Raw genomic sequence first — 26,998 nt, 5'->3', positions numbered from 1 at the left:
ATAGTAAATACATAAACCAGTAACAGTTGTTTATTATTATCAAGTATTATGTACTGTATATAATTGTATGGGCTAGATTTTATATGACTGGCAGTGCAGTAGGTGTGTTTACACAATTGTCACCATAAACACCTGAGTAATGTATGGACTATGATGTCATGATGTCTCTAGGTCACAGAAATTTTTCAGCTCCATTATAATCTTATGGGCACACCATGGTATATGCAGTCTGTTGTTAACCTGAATGCCATTATGTGGCATCTGACTATATTATCTATCCCATGTTTAAATTTACTTGATAATCTCAAATATGTCTTTTCTATAGTTTTTTAAAAAATCTCTATCCAATCAAGGTCCGCCACACATTGCATTTTGGTTGATATATAAATCTTTCTCTTTTTATGGTGTGATCACAGCTCTCTGCAGCCTTGACCTCCCAGGTTCAAGTGATCTTCTACCTCAGCCTCCTGAGTAGCTGGGACTACAGGTGTACACCACCAGGCCTGGTTAATTTTTTTTTTTTTTTTTCATTTTTTCATAAAGACAGGGCTTCACTTTGTTGCCCAAGCTGGTCTCAAACTCCTGGGCTCAAGCAATCCTTCCTTGACCTCCCAAAGTGCTGGGATTACAGGCAAGAGCTACCATGCCTGGCCTATAAGTCTGTCTTAATCTATAAAAGTTTCCTTGCGCCCATTCTTTTTCATGCCCTTTATTTATTGCGGAAACTAGATCATTTGTCTGGTAGAACCTGTTCTATTCTGGTTTCAGTCGATTACATCTTTTTGGTATTCAGACATTTCTGACTGTGATTTAAAGTAAGTGCAGATTTTACAGCAAGGTTATACATGCACACACCCATATGAAGTTGGAATGAAAATTTAATGAACTACCTTTACTCTTACTGTGTGCAGTGCACTCTTCTTTTCTTTTCTTTTTCTTTTTTTTTTTTTTGGACGTAGAGTCTCAGCCTGTCACCCAGGATGGAGTGCAATGGTGTGATCTTGGCTCACTGCAATCTCCACCTCCCTGGTTCAAGTGATTCTCCTGCCTCAGCCTTCCAAGTAGCTGGGATTACAGGTGCACACCACCACGCCCAGCTAATTTAGGTTGACCAGGCTGGTCTCGAACTCCTGACCTCAGGTGATACACCCACCTCGTCCTCCCAAAGTGCTGGGATTACAGGCGTGAGCCACTGCGCCCGGCCGCAATGCACTCTTGATATATTCTATTGTATTCTATTTTTAAAAGATGATTGAGACTCACTGTATTCATTTTATAGCCTAGTAATTAATAATAGGTTGTAATCGACACTCTGAAAAACACAGATAAGGAGTGTTTTTAGATGAGTCGCTGTTTAGTATGCTGCTGCACTGTATCTTGCTAGTTCTTGGCCTTAGTTCTATCCCAGCTTGCGTGTGAAATATGAAATAATGAAACACATCTGTTAGTAATGATGCCTTTCTCAAAAGATTGGGCCATGCTCCCCTGGCAGAATCTATGAGAATCTGATGTGTGGGGTGGGCTGTAGTGTGAAAATGCTCACTGGAGACCCCAATAGTCCCCCTGGGGCCGTGTACCCACCATCCTCTCTCACTATTGGGATGAATAGAATGTGTAGAAGACCTGCTTTCTCCTCACTTTCTATAATGTCAAACTGTTCTTTTTGACTTTGTAATATTTATTTTAAAAACATACTAAATAACTCCCTAAAGAAAATGAACATACTGACTACTAATATAAAAGTCAGTTTATTGTAAAAATAAGGCTTATTTAAAAAATTAAGGCATAGGCTGGGTGCGGTGGCTTATACCTGTAATCCAAGGCAGGTGGATTACCTGAAGTCAGGAGTTGGAGACCAGCCTGGCCACATGGTGAAACCCTGTCTCTACTAAAAATACAAAATTAGCCAGGTATGGTGGCACATGCCTGTAGTCCCAGCTATTTTGGAGTCTGAGACCGGAGAATTGCTTGAACCTGGGAGGTGGAGGCTGCATAGAGCCAAGATCATGCCACTGCACTCCAGCCTGGGCAAGACAGAGCAAGACTCCGTCTCAAAAATAATAATAATAAGTAAAAAATAAATAAAAATAAATAAGGCATAAATGAATGACTGTTAAATTTTAGAGTATTATCTTTCTTTCTCCAAAGGAAAAGTTCCTGTATTTTTCTTTTTCCAGAGACGGTCTTGCTGTTGTGCTGCTAGAAACAAGCGGGTGCAAGTGTCTTTTTCATATAATGATTTCTTTTCCTCTGGGTAGATACCCAGTAGTGGGATTGTTTGGATCAAATGGTGGATCTACTTTTAGTTTTTTAAGGAATCTTCACACTGTTTTCCATAGTGGTTGTACTAGTTTACGTTTTCACCAGCAGTGTAAAAGTGTTTCCTTTTCACCACGTCCATACCAACATGGAGGCTGGTCTCAAACTCCTCGGCTCAAACGATCCTCCCACTTCAGGTTTCCAAGTAGCTGGGAGACAAAGTCTTGCTCTGTCTACAAAGCCTACGTCACACCATTGAAAAGGTCCTATTAACCATAGAACAGTAGGGTAGAGAGATGGTTTTCACTTAATTGGTCACATGTTAACTATAATAGAAATTTAAGATTAGCAGAAGAGTGAAAACTAGTTTTGATAGCTGGATTGTGAGCCCGTGCATTGTTTATAGTATGGAACACTGTATCGGCAATAAGAAGACTCAGTATATGAAAAGCACATGAAAAGATATCTAAGATATAGTAGGTGAAAAATAAGCTAGTTGCAAAGCAGCAAACATAGTATGATTTTATATATCTTTGTGTACTTGTATTGCTTCTAATAAATTATTTACTATTAGAAATTGTTTTTAGTATTAAAAATGTTTAAACATAAATAAATATCAATAAGTGACTTTTAAGTCAGTCTCCATGATTTTTAGTTAAGGATTTTTATATACATTTACAATGCATGTGTTCATTTTATAATTAATGAAATAAAGACCTTTACTTTGAAAAAAATGACCAGCAGAGGTGGAGTTGTTATAATATTAATGTACATACTCATATAATTTTCTTTCATATCTGTGTTCCTGCTTTAGGTTGCTTCAGGGAACTTTGTGCTCTGTGTTGGATGCTGCATGTCCGTGATAAGTTATCCCTTAGTTGCAGGCAATATCAGAAAGCAAGAGAAAATGTAAAGGGAGAAAAGGTATTTACCAGGGCAAAAATAAGAAAAATGAACACACATTACTTGGGAAATTATTGTTTAAAAGAAGATTTTATTGTTTGCAGCAAAACTTTCTTTTGAACTCATTCTGGTCTACCATCTAAACTAAAAAAGAAATGAATGTTTTTCAATATCCTTTTAGGACCTTGAAGTGGAGTTTGATTCTTGTATGATTGAGCACTGTCTTAGTGCAGTGGAATGGGCTTATAGAATGCTGCCTTTCTCTCGGTTCTTTAATATGGAAGAACTTATTCAGGATATAATTTTGAGCCTTATTGGAGAACTGCCACCAATCAGAAAGGTAATGTGCTTGTAGGTGAAAGTAAACTACATCAGAATCAGGGACTTTAAAAGATTTTTATTTAATTTTAATTAAGGACGATATTGCCTTTCTTTGGCTTATTTCACTTAGCATAATATCTTCTGGGTTCAGAAAGATAAATACTGTAGGATCTCATTTATGTGTGGAATATAAAAATTTTAAACTCACAGAAGCAGAGAGTGAAATGGTGGTTGCCAGAGGTTGGGGATGTGGTGGAAATGGGGAGATCTTGGTCAAAGGGTACAACCTTTCAGTTATAAGATGAATTAAGTTCTAGGGATCCAATGTACAATGTAGTGACTATAGTTAATCGTAGTGTATTGTTTACCTGAAATTTGATAAGGGAGGATATTACAATAGTAACTGTGTGTATTGATGGATGTGCTAATTAATTTGACTGTGGAAATCAGCACAGAATGTATACGTATATTAAATCATCACATCGCACACCTTGAATATACACGTTTTGTCAATTACGTGTTTTAAAATAAAAAAGTAAGTTGATACAAAACTCCTATTAGCAGACTCATGCTCAGGGAGAGGCTGTGATCTGACCTCAAAAGATTAGTAAGAAATATGCATTTATATTTTTAGTTAAAATAAAATATTTGTGGAATGGAAGAAAAAAGAATGTTGTTTCTCATAAAACTTAAAAAAATTTTTTTCTGAAGGTAGCAGAAATTTTCGTGAAAGCATTTCCCTATCCTGAGGATGTGAGGGTTCCTTTAAGAGACAAATATCACTCTCTTCACCAGAGACTCAGACACTGTGTTGTGAAAGGTATTATTTGTTGTTTCTCAGATAGCTAGTAGATAAATTGCGGAAGATTCCCTTTTTGTTTTGAAAATATTTATTTACTGTTGCTTATGTGTCTATGTATTTCTGCCTCTTCCTCAAGATAGGAGTATGAGAAGGTAGAAACATTTCTCCATTGCAGAAAGACTAATCTCTTGCTTTGGAACCAGATGGAGCTGACTGTGGCTCATGGCTCTGTCAGTCAGTAACTGTGTGACTTTAGGCAAGTTGCTCAGTCTCTCTGAGCCTCATATCTTTATTTGTAAAGTGGACATAGTATTACCTGCTTTATGATGTGTATTCAGAGAGGATTAAATAACATAATATAAAATGAGCATATAGTACTTTGTATATTGCAAGTATTTGTTGAAAACAAGTAACTTTCCTTTCCCTTTATGGTTATTTATGCTTCTAATTTTGTTCTTCAAAATTAGAATACACACATTTCTTATTGGGGTAAAACACATATAATATAAAATTTACCATTTTAATCATTTAAAATATACAATTCATTGACATTAAGTACATTTACAACGTTGTGGAATTTTTAAAGAATTAAAATTACCCTGCTTTTTAGAACTATAATTCAGTATTTAAGTCCAGGTATGTCCAGTGATTTTGTATTATTCTATTAGTATATTGTATTTGTGATTTGTCTTTTTCTTAATACTTTTTTTGACATCCTTTAAAATATTCTGTTTATGTATTAAATAATGTTTTAAAATTTTTCTATAGATAGCCTTGAAAACCTTCCCTTGCTATTGTTTCCTATTACTTGTAGTAAGAAAAATGTTCTTGATTTTTTTGACTAGAATTATACTCATTTTCTCTTATTCTCTACTATGTGAGAATGGAAAAAACATTGGTTATTCTTTTTATTAAATATAATTATCCTTCTGAGTTTTAAAACAGTTAAATCACTTAAAGTTTTTTTTTCCAGGGCATACTGTTTCTTCTGAGGTCTAGGTTCTATCTCTTTTATTGTGTTCTTTAATGGACCTTCTTTAGCTTCTGCAGCTCTACTTTAAAATACCTTTCCAGTAAAAACTGAAGAAAACACGACCTATAAGAATGTGGAAATAAGTCATGAGTTAGGTTTCTTGTCCCCAGGAGGGACCAGAGTTGGGTCTCCGTATGTCTCAAATTGAAACATTTTAATGAACACTAAGACTTTTTATTCTTTTCTTTCCAGGTCCCCAGACTGAGGAAATGATGTCTGTTGTCATGCATTCTATCCAGAAAGTGAGGGTGAAAGCTCTAAAACGTGTACAGAGAAATATAGGCTCTTTTGAATTGAATATATGGGAACCAATTGAAGAAGAGAAACCAGATGAGGCTCCAGGTTTTGACAGATTTTCCCTGGGGACTAGTTTGAGCAGAAGTACACTCACAGAACTTGGGAATTCTATGGTTCACAGTGATGCAGATACGGCAGATACATTCTCTGAAGCTTTGTCGGTTGAAGAAAAAAGTAGGATAAATATCTGTCAAAGGTACAATTGAGATCTTTTAATAACAGGCATTCACTTCCTTTGAAAAGTAGCTTTCAGGCATCTGATGAGCTGATTTCTGGTCCCAGCAACCCTCACAGATTGCACTATTAATAATATGAATGATAAGTGCCACCCCCTCCACTCATAAGAATATTAGGAGTATAAAATGAGACTGTACATTCGAAAATTTAAGTATTATTGATATATGAAATAATTTTGCCATCTGAAATTATAAAATCAGAGGAGTAGATGAAATTCTACGCTTCACTGGAGGACTTTCAGTTTTTTAAAGTTATCTTTAGACTTAAATAGTTTTGGGTTACTGAGTTAGCCATATTATTTTTAAGGAAAATTTTTCCTTAAATTTCCTTAATATTTTTAAGGGAAATATTTCAGGGAAGGAAATTGCCTCAAGCAGAAGGGATGGGATGCTTTCAGCCCAAGTGGCCAATACCTGTTCTCTTACTGAGGGAACTAAGGATCTGTGTTCTGCCCTAAGAACCACGCTAAGAAGAAACATTTAAAAGGAATTGTGGTTGGGCAGTTAAGGTATCTGCCTAACTGGTTTCATAGCAGCTAAAAGTGTTTAGAAAAAGTTCCTAATTTTGTGTGGTAAAACAAAAAAGGACAGTCTTGCTTGTTACACATGGTATTAGGGGAGCTGAGCGGGCAGATGCAAGAAAAGAAATCCTAAATTTTGTTGTGTATCAGTGGCTTGGAGTTTTTGTTGACTTTGTATTCCTAAAATCTGACCCATTAGAGGACTATTTTTTTTTTTTACCCACAGAAAAATCATTCATGTTCTTTTATAGTGAAATTTCTGTGGACACATTTTAATCTCTTCTAATACAAATTTTCCCTTTTGATATTAATTTTTTTTGATCTCGTAGAAATGTTCCACTCTTGAAAACACTTAGAAATCATTTAGTCCCACTCCCTCATTTGAAATATATGTAATCAAGGCACACAAAATATACATGACTTAATCATTGGAGAGAATTTTTCATGTCAATTCTAATATCAGTTTTAGTGATTAAATGATCTTTAATTCTGTCTTATTTTATTTTATTTTTTTGCTGTAGAAATGCCCCAAATCACATGGAATTAACATCGATTGGTAAGCTCACTGATAAAAAGAAAATGTGTAATCAGAAGGAAAATCCTACAAAGAAAGAAGATCATGAAAAGTTATCACAAAATACACTTCCTGTAATAGGTGTTTGGGAATTTGAACGTGACGATGATGAATATATTAAATTCCTTGATCTCTTTTTGAGTTACATTCTTGAAAGAGACCTACCTTATTCCAGGGATGCTGGAATTCCATTTCTAACCAGTTTTTCTGGAACGCTTAGAGAACATGAACTTAATTCTTTACTTTTTGATGTACATACAACATTAAAACGACGTCAGAGCAAAACTAAAAGCCAGAATGTGTTTAGAGCTGGTTCTTGCTTTGTTGTTGCTCCTGAGTCCTATGAATCAGAAAAATCATCCTCTTTAAATGATGAGTATGGCATGCATTTAGAAAACCAGGAACTTTCATCATCGGTACTGGTTAATCAAGGGATCAAACCTTTTTTAGAATATCCTTTGAATGAAGTCAATAAGAATGAACGAATGAGTGGATTATTTGGTTTAAAACAAAAGTCAATTTACAAAATACAAGATGACACTAGAGAAAAATGTCTAATCCAGAGATCATCAAACAACATTTTTTGGACTCCCAAGTCCATTAAAACTAGAAGATGTATTTTCAAAGCTATTCAGTGCAATGATATTAACCCTCAAGAAGATCTTCCTTTAGCACTAAACACATTTGGCAGTATAGGAAGACTGCTGGAATGGATGATAAGGTGGTCTAATAGAAGACTACTCTGTGATTCTGGTATAACTGAGTCGTCCTCTGAGTACAGTCCAGTAATTCGTGTAAAGACCTCTACAGCTGCCATTCTTACATCATTATGGCTTTTGGAACAACCCTATTTTGCTACATATAAGGCAAAAAATGCCATTATTCAGGTAAGCATATCAATTGTTCATTACATACAAACGAGAATTCTCATTTTAGATTAAAACTATGTTTACATTTCCCATCTATTAAAGAATCATTAAATAATAGAAAATTAATAACAATGTTGATTATAATCAGTATCTCCTATTTTTTTCTTCTAGTGGTTCCTTTAATTCTTAACAATAGTTAAAGTGAACGTGCTTTTCAGAGAGGCTGTGAGGTTTTGAAGTTTTGTGTGTATTTATAAAAACGAAAAAGGGGAAGGAGATAATTTTAGTGATATTACAAGTGGTATTACAGTTATATTATTTCTCTCTTCGGTTTCAGGTTTTGGTTCAGATGAAGGACTAGGTAGCTCTCTAGTTTTAATTACTGATGTCTCATCAAGTCCATTAGTGGATTGTTTTTCTTATACTCTCAGGCCAGAAGAGGTTGAAGAATCAAACCCAGAAAGGCAGATGGGAGTCAGTAGAGGAGTTAGTGTTTAATTAACTATTCTTTCTTCCCTAGTCAATGGCAAGTGCCTTTATTCCAAAGTAGTTTATTCTAGGCTGAAGGATGTGAATGCGCGCGCGCGTGTGTGTGTGTGTGTGTGTGTGTGTGTGTGTGTGTGTGTGTGTGTATGTGAATTTGTTTTATTTTTTACTTATTTATTTTTTGAGACAGAGTCTTGCTTTTTTTTTTTTGAGATGGAGTCTCACTCTGTCACCCAGGCTGGAGTGTAGTAGCATGATCTCAGCTCACTGCAACCTCTGCCTCCTGAATTCAAGCAATTCTCCTGCCTCAGCCTTGCGAGTAGCTGGGACTACCGGTGCGCGCCACCACGCCTGACTAATTTTTGTATTTTTTAGTAGAGACGGGGTTTCACCGTATTCGCCAGGCTGGTCTTGAACTCCTGACCTCGTGATCCACCCGCCTCGGCCTCCCAAAGTGCTGGGATTACAGGTGTGAGCCACTGCGCCTGGTCCAGAGTCTTGCTTTATCACCTAGGCTGGAGTGCAGTCTTAGGATTAGAGCTGCCTGTAGCCTTGACTTTCTGGGCTCACGTGATCCTTCCACCTGAATCTCCCAAGCAGCTGGGACCACAGGCTCATGCCACTATGCCTGGCTAATTTTTAAATTTTTTAGAATTTCCCTTTGTTACCCAAACTGGTCTCAAACTCCTGGGCTCAAGTGATCTTCCTAACTCAGCCTCTCAAAATGTTGGGATTATAGGCATGAGCCACCACACCAGTCCTCTTTTTTTTCCTTGAGATTGGTTTCTGTTATCATAAGGTATACAGTTTATATGATACTGTGATATTTGTCATCCTTGAAATTTGTATTTCTAGGTAATGTATATGGAAATTTTAATTGAGACAAAAGGGATACGTACCTTGTGTTTTTAGCTGCATGTATTTTTGTTTACTATGTCATTTTGAAATAACTACTGAATGTCTTTATGATATAGCAAAGGGAATGAAATGAGAATATTATAATTTTTTTGCCACTGTTTCGTGGCCTGAAAACAATGACAATATCCCTTGCAAATGTGTAAGGCTGATTTCTTTTGAATACTATTTAGGTAGTCAGATTTGCTTTTCCAGTTAGAATAAAGACTTGATCATTGCTTCAGCAACAAATATTGAGTTGTGGAAATGCAGTAAATATTTGATAAATGAATAAGAGGATTATTCAGAATTCCTGTAGAAAGAATGAATAATTTTAAAATATGGTGAAAAATAAAGGGTTCAATAAATACTAAATACTGTAAATGGTTTGCTTTAGATGGTAGAGAATCGTGACACTCGGTGTCAGGTTGGACCCAGTATTGAAAGGGAGAGCAAATCAGATGCTGGCAGTTCAGTTGCAGTAGCAACTCCAGGTGGAACAGAGGAAAGAAATGGTCAGAATAAATCTTGTCAAAATATCTTGAAGTAAGTTGCTGATTATACTCTTCTTTTCAATATAAGACATCTGGTCTGATGGCCTTTGGGCTTAAAGGGAAGAATCAAACCCTTGAAAGTTAAAGGAATGAGCATTTTTTGAAGTAGAGGAACAGGCAGTAAGCTTTCTGAGGTGCTTTAACAATTCATTGCAAATTGTATTTTTTCCCTCTTGGTCTAGCTTATATTTTCTGAGACAGCAATTAATTCATCCTGAGAGATTCCTTTATCAATTTATTTCCCATATCAGAAGTTGAACTAATCCTTTCGTCCATTTTTATATATGAAGCAATGCTAGGAGTAACATAGCTTTGAATCCCAAGGCAAAAGCCATTATAGCATGAATAGTCCTTTGTGAGAATGATAATTTTAGATAAGTTGAAATTATTCCAATCATTTGAATAAATAAAAACTAGGATGTTTAGTTATTTACTGAACAATCTTTTTTTTTTTTTTTTTTTTTGAGACGGAGTTTCACTCTCGTTGCCCAGGCTGGAGTGCAATGGCACAATCTTGGCTCACCGCAACCTCCGCCTCCCAGGTTCAAGCAATTCTCCTGCCTCAGCCTCCCTAGTAACTGGGATTATAGGCATGTGCCACCACTCCCAGCTAATTTTGTATTTTTGGTAGAGACGGGGTTTCTCCATGTTGGTCAGGCTGTTCTCGAACTCCCGACCTCAGGTGATCCACCCGCCTCGGCCTCCCAAAGTGCTGGCATTACAGGCATGAGCCACGGAACCTGGCCTACTGAACAATCTTTAACTGAGCTTCTATGTATCAGAATTTTTTTAAGAAAGATTTTATAAATATTTGTTTTTAAAAAACTGAATTAAGTCAAGATTGCGCCATTGCACTCCAGCCTGGGCGGGAGAGCGAGACTCCATCTCAGAAAAAAACAAAAACAAAAACTGAATTATAATGTAAAGTAGCTCTTTATCTCCAAGAGTAGTTGTAATTTTAGTTGCTGCATTTTTTTCAGTAGAATGCCAACTGAAGCAAAAAATCCTGATATAAAAGAAATCAATGTTGAGATTATTTCCGTCATTCATAATACTAAAAAAGAATTTATAGATACTGATGAGAATCTTTTAGAAGTACAAGCATTTACAAAAGAGGAAATGGATATGCACATATCAGACTATGAAGGTCAGTTTATTTAGATAATCTATTTTTTTGGCTTTATTAATTTGAAATTGGTAAATAATATTGTCTGAGATAACTTATTTAGTCTTCCACGTAAGTGTGTTTACAGGAGCCTAAAATGAAAAATTAAGAGAATTAAATATTTATGAAACATTGAACATATTAACTCTAATTTTGGTTTTGATAAAACCAAGAAGATCTAAGGTATTTTTATGTTGGTGCTCTTTTACAATTGTTGGGCCTGTTGTGCTGCTTATGTAATAATTATGGTCTCTTAATTTCTGTGAAGCAACTCTACAAACCTCTCCCCAGCAGTCTTCCTTAAAACACAAACTCTCAGAGCACTACATAGAGTTAAACATACTGAATAATAAGGCCTCTCAAGGCTTATCTGGAATTTACCTGATGAAGATGGAATAGACTCCAGGTGTTTTCAAAGACTGTCTTTATAAAAAGGATAGAAAATATTTCTGTCATTATATTGTTTCTGGTAATATTCCCTGAGCCCCCTAAAAAGTCAATAGTTTAATTTTTTTAATGATCAGTTTTCTCTTCATCTTTCCTTATTGCTAGAAGACATTAAAGAATCTGTTGGAGGTTTCAGAAGTCCCAATCTTGGCATTTGCATGATGACTTTACCACAGCAGTTAGAAGAAGTAAGTCAATAAATAGTGGATACAATTATTCATCTTTCATTTTGTGTAGTGTTTAAATTATACATGTTTTTATTCATTGTTATTAAATATATCAAAGCAAGGCTAGCTCTTAAAAATGCACTATGGGTTGTAGAATATAGCCATGCTGTGTGGCATTTTTCTTTCCCTGAAATTCTAGTACAGTATAGTAACATGTCCAATAATTTCAGGCAATGAAATTTTCATGCCATAAACTGCTTCAGCAAATTTATTTAATCAAGAGTAGCAAACGTGTCCTTTATTTAAAAAGTATGGGGCCGGGCGCGGTGGCTCAAGCCTGTAATCCCAGCACTTTGGGAGGCCGAGACGGGCGGATCACGAGGTCGGGAGATCGAGACCATCCTGGCTAACACGGTGAAACCCCGTCTCTACTAAAAAAAATACAAAAAACTAGCCGGGCGAGGTGGCGGGCGCCTGTAGTCCCAGCTACTCGGGAGGCTGAGGCAGGAGAATGGCGTGAACCCGGGAGGCGGAGCTTGCAGTGAGCTGAGATCTGGCCACTGCACTCCAGCCTGGGCGACAGAGCGAGACTCCGTCTCAAAAAAAAAAAAAAAAAAAGTATGGAAGTATGGCCAAGCATGGCAACTGATACCTGTAATCCCTGCACTTTGGGAGGCTGAGGCGGGAGGATTGCTTGAGCCCAGGAGTTTTGGACCAGCCTGCTCAAGAGAACAAGACTCCATCTCTACGAAAAATTAAAAAATAGCCAGGCATGGTGGTATGTGCCTGTAGTAGTCTCAGCTACTTGGAAGGCTGAGGTGGGAGGATCATTTGACTTCAGGAGTTTGAGGCTGTAGTGAGCTCTATTGTGCTAGTACATTCCAGCCTGGGCAACAGAGTGAGACCCTGTCTTTAAAAAAAAAAATTAAAAAGTATATTTCAGCTGTACTTTTTATACATATATATGCTTTTGGTATTATTTTTCTCAAAACTCTATACATTGAATTTCCAGGGGGAACATAGACATTTCCAATTATTGTAACAGTTCTGTTTTTTGTTTTTTGTTTTTTGTTTTTGAGATGAGGGTCTTGCTCTTTTGCCCAAGCTGGAGTGCAGTGGCACAATCGTGGCTCACTGCAGCCTGGAATTCCTGGAATAAAGTCATCCTCTTGCCTCAGCCTCCCAAGTAGCTGGGTCCTACTATAGGTGTGCACCACTATGCCCAGCTAATTTTTTTAAAAACATTTTTTTGTAGAGACTGGGCTTTGCTATGTTGCTTAGGCTGGTCCTGAACTCCTAGCCTCAGCCTCTCAAAGTGCTGAAATTACAGGTGTGAGCCACTGTGCCCTATCTGTTGTAACAGTTCTTTATTATTATTATTTTTATGTTTGAGACAGTCTTGCTCTGTTGCCCAGGCTGAAGTGTAGTGGTGTGATCTTGGCTAACTGCAGCTTCAGCCTCCCAGGTTTAAGCAATTCTGCCTCAGCCTCCCAAGTAGCTGGGACTACAGGCATGCGGCACCGTGCCTGACTAATTTTTTGTAATTTTTGTAGAGATAGAGTTTCACCATGTTGGCCAGGCTGATCTTGACCTCCTGACCTCAAGTGATCCACCTGCCTTGTAACAATTCTTTTAAAATGGATTCATTTTTCCTGGTTTTATAGTTGTTTTTGCAGGGAAATGAATAATCATGTAGTGTTATATGTATATAATTTACAGTGTGTTAGTCTATTGACACAGTCTTGTCTTTGTAACTTAGCATGCTCAATAGCCCAGTGTGGCAGACTGGAGGCAGTTCACACAGTATAAAGATTTGGTCAGAGCAAGACTGGGAGTACATTTTACTGTGTGATTTCTCACTTGCTTGTAGACTGTTGTTACTCTGGTTAAGCAGCTAATATGAGACTGAAAATACTCAAGACAGTAATACCTATTTGTTTTACCTGTTTTCTTTTTGCATGCTATCAATTTTAAAAGGAGTTCACAGAAGAGGTTCAGTGTCAAAGGGAAGAACCACTGGAGACAAATACGGAGGAAAAATCGACTGAACAGAAAGGGTAAGGGGGAAAAAGTATGACAGTGATTGTCTCTGGTTACTTCAGTGAAGCTTTCAGCTTTTTTCCTTCATAATTTACAATACATGATTTAGGGTGGTATTGTGTTTCTACTGAAACTGTAACTTCAGCTTATAGTTATGGTAAAATGATTTTTGGTAAATGTTATACTTCTATGTATTGATAGAGCAAAATAAATAATGATCTCTAAAATGCCTTTTGTTCTCTCATCACTATCAGCCTTATCAAAATAAAGCTGTAAATGGGCCAAAGCTTATTTAGCTGCTAATTAGGGAACCACTTTTCATACTTATTCCATATTTATTGAATCAAATAAAGAACCATTATGAATTATTTTATGTATGTATAAAATCTTTCACTGTCGTGGTGATTACTATACACTATTCATTAGGGCTATGATGTACACTTACACTGCCGGCTAGCTTATTGCTTCAGGGAGAGCTGAAGGCAGTTTTCATGTGTTGCAGTTTGGACATATTTCTAAATCTTTAGAATTTTAGAAGTTCTAGAATTTTAGAATTCCCTTAGATAAGAAAGGCAACATGGCCGGGTGCGGTGGCTCATGCCTGTAATCTCAGCATTTTGGGAGGCCGAGGTGGGTGGATCATGAGATCAAGAGATCGAGACCGTCCTGGCTAACACGGTGAAACCCTGTCTCTACTAAAAATATAAAAAACTAGCCGGACGTGGTGGCGGGTGCCTATAGTTCCAGCTACTCGGGAGGCTGAGGCAGGAAAATGGCATGAACCGGGGAGGCGGAGCTTGCAGTGAGCCAAGATCGTGCCACTGCACTCCTGCCTGAGCGACAGAGCAAGACTCCGTTTCAAAAAAAAAATAAAGGCAACATAATTAGATTTTCTTTTTCTTTTCAGTATACAAATTTTGTTAGGTTTTCTGTGGACAATTACAAAGAATATATTTAATACTATGTGCCTTTACAAGTAATTTAGATACTTCTATTCATAAAAACTATTCCTTAGGAAAATTACCCAAGAAAAGAGAGAGATAAGACAAATACTAAACTTTACAGTTTCTTTTTTCTTGTTGTTGTTGTTGTTGTTGTTTTTTTCGGAAACAGGGTCTTGCTCTGTTGCCCAGGGTAGAGTGCAGTGGTGCAATCTTGGCTCACTGCAACCTCCACCTCCCAGGATCAAGCCATCCTCCTGCCCCAGCCTCCTGAGTAGCTGGGACTGCAGGTGCGCACCACCATGCCTAGTTAATTTTTTTGTATTTCTCGTAAAGATGGGATTCACCATGTCACCTAGGCCGGTCTCAAACTCCTGAGCTCAGGAGATCCATCTGCCTGGGCCTCCCACAGTGCTGGGATCACGGGCGTGAGCCACCATGCCCAGCCTCTTTACAGTTTCAAATGTGTCAGTGGGCTCTAGTGTTCTGAGCAAAGTGTCTGCCTCTTCTATAGGTGAAATTTGGGTCTTAGCTAACCTCATGTCCCCTCATTTTGGGTTCTGTTGTTTTCATTGCTGAGCAGTCAGCAGTATTTAAGTGGTGTTTTAAGTCATCCAGACATATTTTTTTTGCTTTTGCTTAGGTCTGTTACTAATTGCTATGGAGACAAATGTAAACAGATTGTGATTATGAGCTAAGCATTATAGAAGATTAGAGGATGTTTAGACTCTTAGATGGCTGAGCACAGATCACTCGTACCTTAGATAGTGCAAAGAATATCTTGCTTCCTAATCACCTATTAATTTTTATTGATAGTATGATCGAAGCCTTTTCACATCCTGAGCATACCACACCTCAATCAACGCAAGTAGATACAAGTTCGGACATTTCTAGGTAAGAAGTTTTGCCTACTGTACCATTTAAAAATAGTTGTGTTTTACAAATCAGAGTGAAAATATGCCAACTGTACCATTTTTGAAACAATTGTTGTATTTTGACTAAAAACTAAGAAAATAAAAGCAACATAAAACACTGAAAGAGCAGCATAAGCATGCATATCTGACATCTTTACTGAGTTTCCACTAGCGATTGTATTTTAAAGTTATACAGGAACTATGTTAGAACAGTCTTTTCTGAAAAAAAGTAGTGATATATTATTGAAAGATGAAGTTGTTGCTCATTTTCAGCTTCTAAGTGATTTCTTACAGTGTTTGAAATGCTTTTAATTCTCTCATAGAACAGATTCATCCAGTTCTTTTGGACAGAGTGCTTAGTGTTTAGAAGTCTTGCAGAAATAGGAAGAAAATATAGCACAGCTTTACCTCAGAAAAAAATTTTCATAGTTAGAATCAATCTCCTTGAGACCTGTTGAAAGCAAAGCCCAATAAAGTTGTTTTAAAATGGGCAAATCTGTTTGTGCAAGGAGACCTTCACAAAATATTGTTGTGTCTGCATGAGTGCTCACACCCATATCCGGCCCTTTCGTTGCACTCAGTTTAAAGAGCTTCTGAGCCTGGGCTGGGCTGTGCACATCCAGCTGTACCTACAACTCAATTTACCCCTACACCTGCCCCTACTGTCCCAAGGCCTTCTTGAGTGCCAGTGACTTGTGCAAGCATGAATGCACCCACCCTGTGCTCAAGGGGACCTCTACAGCCCTAGAGCCCCTTGTGGCTTTACTAGGAATGCCTGAAGAGGAGCCAGCCTGAAACCCATGCCCTCTTCCATTACACTTCAGGAACTCAGTCCCCACAGGGTGCCTCCTAAACCTTCTTTGTCTCCAGTTCACTCTTTAGATTCCAGATCCCTGTCACTGGGCAACTAACTCGCTCGTCACACAGCTAAGAAAGCTGGGGACAGTGGAGGCTGGTAGCAGCTGTGAGAAACATGATTCTCAAGGAGCAACACTCAAAGCTTTCACTTTGGCAAAAAAAGAAAAGGCAGATCAATTGTAATGCCAATTTTTTTTTTTTTTTTTGAGACGGAGTCTCGCTCTGTTGCCCAGGTTGGAGTGCCGTGGCCGGATCTCAGCTCACTGCAAGCTCCGCCTCCCAGGTTCACGCCATTCTCCTGCCTCAGCCTCCCGAGTAGCTGGGACTACAGGCGCCAGCCACCTCGCCTGGCTAGTTTTTTTTTTGTATTTTTTAGTAGAGACGGGGTTTCACCGTGTTAGCCAGGATGGTCTCGATCTCCTGACCTCGTGATCCATCCGTCTCGGCCTCCCAAAGTGCTGGGATTACAGGCTTGAGCCACCGCGCCCGGCCTGTAATGCCTATTTTTTTGTGAATTTGCCAAATAAAGCTTTTTATTGGGTGTGTTAGATGCTCAGTAAAAGGCAAATAGAATTCACAGATGGGAATGAGTGTAAACCTAAATAAGTCTATATGAAATTTAATATGTTCTTTTATTTTTTGGAAATAATGATCTATTTGAATCTGATAATTGCCTGCTCTGTTGCTTAGTTTATAAAATGTAGAAAACTTTGAGTATCTGCTATGTTTGAGATAGTCATTTTGTTATGAGTCATTTGTTTGAGATAGTCAATTCCCCAACAGTCATTTTGTTAAAAAAAAAACAAAAACAAAAACAGCTAAACACCTTGCTTTGATCCTTAATTTTTGTTTGTAAATAAGCATTTTTATTAGGGTTTATAATACATTTAAACTCTGAGGTTTGCTTGGAAATGAAATGTTCACAGTACTGTTGTTTCACATTTAATGATAATAAACAGTAGTTTTCTCTACTGATCCTAGAATTAAATTTTTTAATCCTATTTTTTCCTTAGTTTTCTTAACTCTATGCTGGTTCATTAATTTTAGTCAAAAACATATTTCTAAACAAAATTACAAATTATGAAATCTGTACAGTTAGTCAGAATGATTCCACAGGTCTCAAATTTAGATGTCCACAGGGACCAGGCAAGTAAAATACATGTCAGCTCTTGGGTTTGCAACACCCTGTGAAGGAGCTCATCACTGACTAGACAGTCCCTTAATAAAGATGAAAATTGAGCTGATGACGAATGTGTCTGGGGGCTGACGGGCATTAGAGAGAAAGGCTTTAGGGTTTAAATTTCTAGAAAACTACCAGAATAACCTTTAAATTGGAAGACAAAAGTGGGATCAGAATATTCAGATCATAGACATTCAGTTTGTTTTTTGTCAATTAATGCATGTTTTTTATTTAAATGCTTTCCACATAGTGCACAGATTTCTACATATAAAGACAAATCTTCCTCAGTTCCACCTCTGATATCATCAAATGGAGTCAGTGTTGCTTCACAACCACCTGTTCCAACACCTCAGAAGACCCAGAGAAATGAATGCAAGGCTCAGTTATCAGATTGTTCAGAGTCCGTTAGGCAGATGCTCCAAGATGAAATGTTTAAATTAGTTCAGGTAAGCACATCTCTATAAAAGTAAATCTACACATAGTGTACATGTAGGGTTTTAAAATATTAACAGATTTCCAGAAATTGACAAGTTAAAATTATATCACAAGCATTTCTCTGCTTTGGGTACTTTTCATTCAAATGTTTGTAACTGATTGGGCTCAGTGGCTCACATTTGTAATCCCAGCACTTTGGGAGGTCAAGGTAGGAGGATTGCTTGAGGCCAGGAGTTTGAAACCAGCTTGGGCAACATAGTGAGACCGCCAACTCTACTAGGAAAAAAAAAGTTCATAACTCTAGGGCCTAGAGGTCTAGGCTAAGCTACCTACTTCTCACAATGACTTCTTTTTACTGAGCTCTTTGGGATGCAGCTGCTTACAAAAGTGAGGTGGGGAGTAATCAAACCAGATCAGTGGGCTCCTACTCAGAAGTATCCAAGGCTTATTTTCCAGCTGACACTATCTCATATTTCTTATCCATATTTCTTGTACTTGAGTTGAAACTGTCAGCTGCATTTCAAATTACCGTTCACTTTGACTTTCATCATACCTGGCTATCCTTTTTTTCTGTTTACCAACAATGGTTAATTATTTACCTTTTTAGAAACATTAGTTTCCCTCAGATCTAAACCTCTGCTCATTTTTCCTGCATTCACTTCCATATCCTTTTATGTGATGTAATATATACCATCATATTGATGATTATCGGCACTGAGGCAGGAGAATGGCGTGAACCTGGGAGGTGGAGCTTGCAGTGAGCTGAGATCCGGCCACGGCACTCCAACCTGGGCAACAGAGCGAGACTCCGTCTCAAAAAAAAAAAAAAAAAAAAAAAAATTTATTTTTTGAGACAGAGTCTCACTCTGTCACCCAGGCTGGAGTGCAGTTGCACGATCTCGGCTCACTGCAACCTCTGCCTCCCAGGTTCAAGCGTCTCCTGCCTCAGCCTCCTGAGTAGCTGGGATTATAGGCATGTGCCACCTTGCCTGGCTAATTTTTATATTTTTAGTAGAGATGGAGTTTCATCATGTTGGCGGGGCTGGTCTTAAACTCCTGACCTCAGGTGATCTGCCCGCCTCGGCCTCCCAAAGTGCTAGGATTACAGGTGTGAGCTACTGCACCGGCTGTACTAATTTTCTCTTGAACTTATGGGGCTTGATGAGAGTAGTTGTTCAGCATATCCCCCTGTCCCATGAAACTTACTGAAACTGATTTTATTCTTATTCTCCCTAGTCCCTTCTTTTCTTTTTCTGTTTAGTAGCACCACCTATTCTACCAGTTTAATGTTTTAGAGCCATCTCTCAAACTGTTAGATGGATTACTTGGGGACTTTACTGGTCACTGTCCTATATATTTAACAAGTTCTCCAGATAATTCTGATGCACACAAAAGATTAAGAATCACTATCTTCAAAAGTCATCTTTGCCGTCTTTCACAACCCTTACCCAGTGTTTTACTATGCCCTCTTGAATTTTTTGCCGATACTATATGTCAGTATAGTCACTTGCTATTTCTATGGCAGTGGGTAACCTTAGATTCTTAGTTTCATACTTTCATTGTCATCTATTTGCATTTTCTAGGATACTTTCTTCAGGTATTATTTTAATAATATTAGTCACCTGTTTAAAAATCTTCAGTAAACTTCAGGAATTTGTATAATATATGATATCAATCTTGTTTTAAAAATATAAAGAAGACAGGCTCTTTATATTTTTAAATTTTATAAGAGGTGGCTCACACCTGTAATCCTAGTGCTTTGGGTGGCTGAGGTGGGAGGATTGCTTGAGGCTAGGAGTTTGAGACCAGCCTGGGCAACATAGCAAGACCTCATCTCTACAAAACAAACAAACAAACAAACAAAACACCCAAAAAGCAAACCATTATCCAGGCATGGTAGCACATGCCTATAGTCTCAGCTACTCGGCAGGCTGAGGTGGGAGGATGCTTTGAGCCCAGGAATTTGAGGTTACAGTGGGCTGTGATCAGTCCACTGCACTCCAGCCTGGGTACCATGGTGAGGCCTTGTCTTTTAGATAGAACAGATAGAATGAATAGATAGATAGATAGATAGATAGATAGATAGATAGATAGATAGTAAGCAAGAGAAAGGAAATATACTAAAATGTCAATGCTTATTATTTTTGAGGGTAGGATTATGAATAATATTTATTTTTAAAATTTCTGGTTTTTCCTGTATTTGCTTTAAAATAATTAAAAGAAAACTGCATTTTTAAAAACCTGCACTATTTCCCTATTGGTTTGTTCTATCAAATGCAAATTTTTCTGTTGGCCTTCAAAAACTTCACTTTGAAGTCTTTACCTTCCCTCCTTTCCTGCCTTACTTTCACAAGTCTAGTGGTTCTCAAAGTATGATGCCTGGACGAGTAGTATCAGCATCACTTAGACCTTGGAAATACAAATTCTCAGGCCCGATCCTAGACCCGTTGAATCAGAAACTTGAGATAGGGATCAGCAGAGTGGTTCAAGTCCTCCAGGTAATTCTGGTGCATGCCAAAGTTTGAGAACTTCCGCACTAGCCTATCTTTTCATTATCCCTGCTGTAAATCTCCTGTTCCTGCTAAGCCAATGTCTGTGCTAGTGCTTCCCAAGATTTTCTGGACATTGAAATAACCTGGTCGTCTTAATGAATACAGATGCTGGTTCCCATCCCCAGACATTGCGATGTTATTGATAGGGGGTGACCTGGTCATCGGGACTTATAGATATTTCTCAGGTGATTGTAATGTGCAGCATAGTTTGGGGACAACTGGTGTCTGACTTTTCTTTCACCTAATCAGCCTTTCCAAGGGAATTCCTTGCTCTTCACCTGTGTACTGCTTTCTGCTCATTCCTGTTCAAAATATACTTATTCTGGGAATCTGTCTTTTTTTTTTTTTTTTTAAGAGACAGAATCTCACTCTGTCACCAGGCTGGAGTGCAGTGGCACGATCTCGGCTCACTGCAACCTTACCTCCCTGGTTCAAGCGATTCCCCTGCCTCAGCTTCCTGAGTAGCTGGGACTATAGGTGCGTGCCACCACACCCAGCTAATTTTTGTATTTTTAGTAGAGATGGGGTTTCATCATGTTGGCCAGGATGGTCTCAATCTCTTGACCTTGTGATCCACCCTCTGCAGCCTCCCAAAGTGCTGAGATTACAGGCGTGAGCCACTGCGCCTGGCCTATTCTGGGAATCTGTCTTTATCCCACTCCTTTGATCCCTGGGATGTTTATGGAAACCGAATACTGTAAACTGTTTACAAATAGTTCCAAGTTTCATTCGCAAGTGAGTATTCATATGCCTGGTTGACAGGAAGTTATCATTTTTTTCCTCTCCCTTTAAAAAAAAAAAAAAATTCCCTGACTATGCCTCCTGCTCAGCATTCATGATTCTCATAGATACTAAGACAAAGGTGTGACTATTATAGAGTACTCATATGATTATGTTGATTCCTTAGTTTTTTGTTATATTTTAAGATATTGCTTCAATTTTTGTTTTATTCAAGCTGCAACAGATCAACTTCATGAGCCTAATGCAAATAGTAGGATCATCCTTTGCTAATCTCCCAGATATACAACAACTTGTACAGCAGTCTCAGTCTGTGCATTTAGGGGGAAGCCAAGAATCAAATCTAAGAGGATGTGGTGATGTTGAAGACAGCAACAAAAATCTTAAGGAGAGATTTTTTGTTAAGCCACAGTCAATGAGAGAGAACACCAGAGAGCCTCACAAGAACAGCCCACACTGCCATGAAAGAACTATCCCATCTGGTCAAAATAGTACTGGAAATGTACAGGTAATGTATGTAAAAATACCTTTAATGGCTGGACGTGGTGGCTCATGTCCCAGCACTATGGCAGGCCGCACCTGAGGTTGGGAGTTCGAGAGCAGCCTGGCCAACATGGTGAAACCTAGCTCTACTAAAAATACAAAAGTTAGCCAGGTGTGGTGGTGCATGCCTGTAATCCCAGTTATTCAGGAGGCTGAGGCAGGAGAATTGCTTGACCTCATGAGGTGGAGGTTGCAGTGAGCCGAAATCATGTCACTACACTCCAGCCTGGGTGACAGAGTGAGACTCTGTCTCAGAAAATAATAATAATAATAATAATGTCCTGAGTAGTTCAATAGTCGTCGTGTTTTTTGTTTTTGTTGAGTAAATACTTTTTTTTTTTTTAAGCAGTTACTACATTCTACCCGCTGCAAAACATACTGAATGCCATTTACGAAGTAAGGAATTTCTAATATATTCTAAACTTACATAATATCTTTTTTCTCTTCCAGAATGTTCTACATGGGAGCATTCCTTTATGTCAATTAAATGGCCAGCCCCAGAAAAGAGGACCAATTCCATCATCTCAAAATTTACCATCCACTTCGTTTTATCCAGCTCCTGCTGGAAATACTCACCTCTGCCTTTTGTCCACACCTTCTGTTGTTCAGAAGGCACCTAGACTTATCCCACATGCAAAAACATTTAGTCTTGGTGATGGCTTTCCTTTGCTTCAGTTTAAGCCTAAACAAGAATTCAAGCCCCTTTTCTTACATGCAGGAAGTATTCCACAAGTTCCCTTCAGGCCTCTGCCACAACCAAGAGAGGCTTGGGGATTATCTGACTCCTTCCAACCTGCTCTGCCACAGAGAGTAGCACAAACTCCTCCAGCATCCCATTTGAATGTAAGCCAGTATAATACTGAAGCCAAAAAGAAAGAAGTTAAGCAGAAGACATGGGCAGAAACTGTAATTACAGAAATTCCTAAGCATGTAAACTTGGATCAATATGTTGGACAAGAAAATCTGACACCTCCACAGGACTCTTCAGTGTTTATAAAACCAGAAAAACTATTTGATGTTAAGCCAGGGCCCCTTGAGATATCTCCTCACCATTCCTTTGGACTTCCGTTACTATACTTGCCACTTAAACCTCCTAATATGTTTCCATCAACCTCAAGAGCATCTATTACAGTTCCCTCAATACCTATCCAACCTATAGCAGAAGAAAGAAAATACCCAAGATTGTCATTACTTCATCCACATTTGTCCCCAGAAAATATGGTAATGAATTTTTGTATAGTAATGCAAAAGCAGTGTCCTGCATTTTTTTCATACCATAAGTACTGTATGGTCAGTGAAAAGCTCTTTTACATAAAAAAAATGCTTGTTATAGAAAATAGCATGTAAAAATTAGGTTTAAAATAATGATTGTAGCTGGGCATGGTGGCTCATGCCTATAATCCCAATACTTTGGGAGGCCAAGATGGGAGGATCCCTTGATCCCAGGAGTTTGAGACCAGCCTGGGTAGCATAGGGAGAAGCTGTCTCTGTTTTTAAAAAATTGTGTATTTTAAAGGTTTTAGGTCTTTCTATCAATACTGGAGTTTACTAGACTCTTTCGTAGATATTTCTGCTGCTCTAGAAAGAAATAAGCAGTAAAATTACCAGGTACTTTGTGTAAGATTTAAACACGCGGAAAAAAAAGGCAAAAAAATTCCCAGATGCTTTTGTTTATGTGCGTGTAGAGAGGAGAGCAAGTGAACACTCATATTGTTTGAGGTTCCTAGCAATTATTGTATGATCTTCAAATCTTTGACAGGTTAAATTTGTTAAATAGACCCAGATTTATATGTGTGGGTCTAGATATATGTGGGTCACATTTAATATATGTGATTAGTAGCACATATATTAAAATGGTAGTTTTATAGACCCACCAAGTCCTCTTTAAAAGTATAACTTTTGATTTATGAAATTAAAATGGTTTAGGCTCTAGTTTTGAGGAGAGCAGTACTATCTTAGGGAGATAATTGAGTAATACATTCTCAGGTGTACTTTTATGATTTGAAGATGGTACTGGGAAAACAAACGGTTATTCCTTAGAAAAAATACTTAACCATGCTTCCTTTTCTTCTGAAGATAACATGAACCGAAGAAGAACCCCAAGTTTTTACCATTCAATTCCCAAGGCTTCAGGGATTTTCAGCATATTGCTGGTCTTTTCCATCTGTGGTCTTTGTGCCTCTGCATCTTCCCTGTTGCAAATAATTTTAAGTTAAATGCTGGACATTATATAATTTCATTTCTAAGATGAAAGGTTTTTTTTTTTTGGTTTTTTGTTTGTTTTTTTTAATATGAGATAGAGCCTCACCCTGTCACCAGGCTGGAGTGTAATGGCGTAATCTCAGCTCACTGCAACCTCTGCCTCCCGGATTCAAGTGATTCTCCTGCCTCAGCCTCCCAAGTAGCTGGGATTACAGGCATGCACCACCATGGCTGGCTAATTTTTTGTATCTTTAGTAGAGACAGGGTTCCACCATGTTGGCCAGGCTGTTCTCGAACTCCTGACCTTGTGATCCGCCCACCTCGACCTCCCAAAGTGCTGGGATTACAGGCGTGAGCCACCGCGCCTGACCAGAGGAAAGATTTTTAATATGGGAATGAAATTAGGAAGGTGAGAACTTCTAGCTTAATTTCTGAAATAGGATGACCCATTTGAAACTTTCAGCACTTTAAATCACTTTTTCTCTAAGATACGTATACTCATATTGCCAGTTTAAATCAATTTGTTATATTTAATTTGTTCTGTTGCACAGTTTAAAGAAATGCATTTTTCCTCAGTCTTTGGTTAAAATATTACATAATTGAGTTTGCAGTTTGTCATTCTTATGCTTTGTTTCTTTCTTGTAGTGCAAAAAAACACAACTTATCCCACTTGAAAACCTCATTGCGTTTAAACAAAGCCAACAGAAACTAACACATAATTTATTTGAACAAGGTGATGCTGGACACCTTCAACTTCTAAAGGTCAAAATAGAACCACCTGAAGTAAGACAAGGAAAGGACAGTAAAAAAAGGCAAGATTTAAGTGAAATTTTATTTAATAATATCATATATCAGCAAGTTCATTATTATTTAAAATCACACCGTAATCTGGTTCAGTCTCCTAGGCTATACACAATTGCACATTCAGTTTTCAAGTGTCATGTATCTGAACATATTTTATGTGAGAAAAATTCCTATTTTGTGAGACAAATACTATAATATTTTCCCATCGTATTAAGGAATTCTTTCCTACCATTCGTAGACTGGAGGATTCTTTTACAGTGTCTATAGTAGAAGGAACAGTCATCATTTGCTTCTCAAATACTTGGTACAATATCCCATATGCAGTAGTCCTCCCTTATTCCCAGGAATACATGCCAAGACCTTCAGTGGATACCTGAAACTGCAGATAGTACTGAACCCTATTATATATTTTGTTTTTTTCTATACATACATACCAATGATAAAGTTTAAGTTATAGATTAGGCACAGTAAGCAATGCACAATAACTAGTAATAAAATATAACAATTATAACTATATTGTAAGGCAAGTTATGTGAATGTGATCTCTTTCCCTCTGTCTCTCAAAATACCTTATTGCACTGAACTCATCTATTTTCGAACCATGGTTGAACTCTGATAAATTGAAACCTTGGAAGGTGAAACCATGGATAAGGGGGGACTACTGTATCCTCCAATACTTTGAACCAATCATCTTACCATATTCTTCAGACTCTTACAGTGAGCAGGAGGGTAGGTGATGTAAATTGTTTCAGGGCACTAAGAAATGTGTATGTGAAAAGCAAGGCTGTAACTTCTAGTGAAGAGCATTTACTGTAGTGTTTTACCATGTGTATTGATTGGCAGATTATTACTAAGTCTGGAAAATACTTTAAAATTTTCACATTTATCAGACTGTAAAATCTGTTACTAGTGCTGTCTTTCCAGAAATGGTCTTCTTGTTTCCATCTATTCCCTCTTCCAATTTAGTCTTCCCCTTAGCGTTTTGAGACCTCTTTCCTCCTTGCTGTGATTTTGCTGAGGTGACTAAGTGTGCTTAATGTCTTCAAATAGACTAATGGAGGTATCTGATAGGGTTTCTGGCACCGACTGCAAATCCACAGAAAAGAGAGTTTAATAATTATCTAAGATGTGTAACCCTGTCCTTAGATTCCAGTGACTAACATAGAATAGTCAGTTCAGTATTAGAGGTTCTAGAAATAAATTTCATATTTGGTGTTTTGCTTGTATTTGCTTGTATTTGCAGAATGTCTTGTTAATTTAATTAAATGCTATTGAAAAGAATTTATGAACATAATTTTGTTAACTGTATCCCTATATAGCATGATAAATGAAAAGCAAATGTTGCTATAATTGTAAAAGTATGTTTTATGCTATTATGTTTAACAGGCAAAGGAGAAGAGCTGAGAAAGAGCTGCAAGAAAAAAAATCTGAGAAATTGAGGAGAAAACCAAATCTGACTTTTCGACCAGAGAATTCCATAATTAATAACGATAATTCAGAAATCATTAAGAAACCCAAGGTATAGAAAAAATGCTATTGATTCTTCCCTGGTGTGCATGTACACTGAGTTTGGTATGTCTTTGTGGTTTATCTAGTCTGATTGCTGGGAGCTTCTGATTGTCATTAGGAGGATCTTTATATCATTCAGTATATCAGTCCCTGCTGCCTCCCTCCACAGAGCAGTAGACATAGAGTTCTGAATGTGAAAAGCAACTTGATGGTACATCAAAAACTGCAGTTTAGAGCATCTGCCTGCGTGGCTTTTTTTATATTTGAAATCACCCTTTGCTTATTTCTATGACATCTTAACATATATGTTATGTTATTTGGGCTTCTCCTAATACAGTTTCACCCTTCTCTGAGATTCCTCTAGGACTTCCCAAACAGGTTTGTTGTGTAAACTCTATTTTAAGTCAAATCTTTTTTAAAAATTTAATTTATTATTATTTTTTAGAGATAGGGTCTTGCTCTGTTGCCCAGGCTGTAGTGCAGTGGCACAAATATAGCTCACTGCAGCCCCTACCTCCTGGGCTTGGGCAGTCCTTCTGCTTCAGCCTCCCAAGTAGCTGGGACTACAGATGTGTGCCACCATGCCCAGCTAATTAAAAAATATTTTTTTGAAAGGTGGGACCTTGCTGTGTTGCCCAGGCTGGTCTCCGACTCCTGACCTCAAGTGATCCTTCTACCTCAGCCTCCTAAAACACTCGGATTATAGGTGTTAGCCATCATGCCCAGTGTTAAGTCAGGTCTTTTTAAATATACC

At 37.8% G+C, this 26,998-nt stretch overlaps 1 protein-coding gene across 5 annotated transcripts in view; it reads left to right on the top strand.

Annotated features, from left to right (window-relative positions):
• The window catches only part of CPLANE1 (ciliogenesis and planar polarity effector complex subunit 1), a 162,996-nt gene that overhangs the window by 70,264 nt on the left and 65,734 nt on the right, over window positions 1–26,998 (top strand). For 4 of the 5 annotated variants that reach the window (XR_003730286.2, XM_015139883.3, XM_015139882.3 and 1 more), the window contains exons 22-36: window positions 3,074–3,183; window positions 3,344–3,502; window positions 4,195–4,303; window positions 5,511–5,811; window positions 6,894–7,833; window positions 9,593–9,741; window positions 10,730–10,896; window positions 11,467–11,549; window positions 13,506–13,585; window positions 15,326–15,403; window positions 17,712–17,907; window positions 21,404–21,694; window positions 22,180–22,950; window positions 24,577–24,743; window positions 26,122–26,254. Coding sequence is in view for 4 of the 5 variants with exons in the window: in XM_015139883.3 (XP_014995369.2) it covers window positions 3,074–3,183; window positions 3,344–3,502; window positions 4,195–4,303; window positions 5,511–5,811; window positions 6,894–7,833; window positions 9,593–9,741; window positions 10,730–10,896; window positions 11,467–11,549; window positions 13,506–13,585; window positions 15,326–15,403; window positions 17,712–17,907; window positions 21,404–21,694; window positions 22,180–22,950; window positions 24,577–24,743; window positions 26,122–26,254 (3,734 nt within the window). In the remaining variant the exon portion in view is untranslated. The remainder of the gene's footprint in view (window positions 1–3,073; window positions 3,184–3,343; window positions 3,503–4,194; window positions 4,304–5,510; window positions 5,812–6,893; window positions 7,834–9,592; window positions 9,742–10,729; window positions 10,897–11,466; window positions 11,550–13,505; window positions 13,586–15,325; window positions 15,404–17,711; window positions 17,908–21,403; window positions 21,695–22,179; window positions 22,951–24,576; window positions 24,744–26,121; window positions 26,255–26,998) is intronic. The other variant, XM_015139879.3, reaches the window with a different exon arrangement.

The sequence above is a fragment of the Macaca mulatta genome, chromosome 6 (assembly GCF_049350105.2).
Source record: "Macaca mulatta isolate MMU2019108-1 chromosome 6, T2T-MMU8v2.0, whole genome shotgun sequence".
Classification (NCBI taxonomy): Eukaryota; Metazoa; Chordata; class Mammalia; order Primates; family Cercopithecidae; genus Macaca; species Macaca mulatta.
The sequence above is the reverse complement of the archived record's forward strand: the minus strand, read 5'-3'. Positions and strand labels throughout refer to the sequence as shown.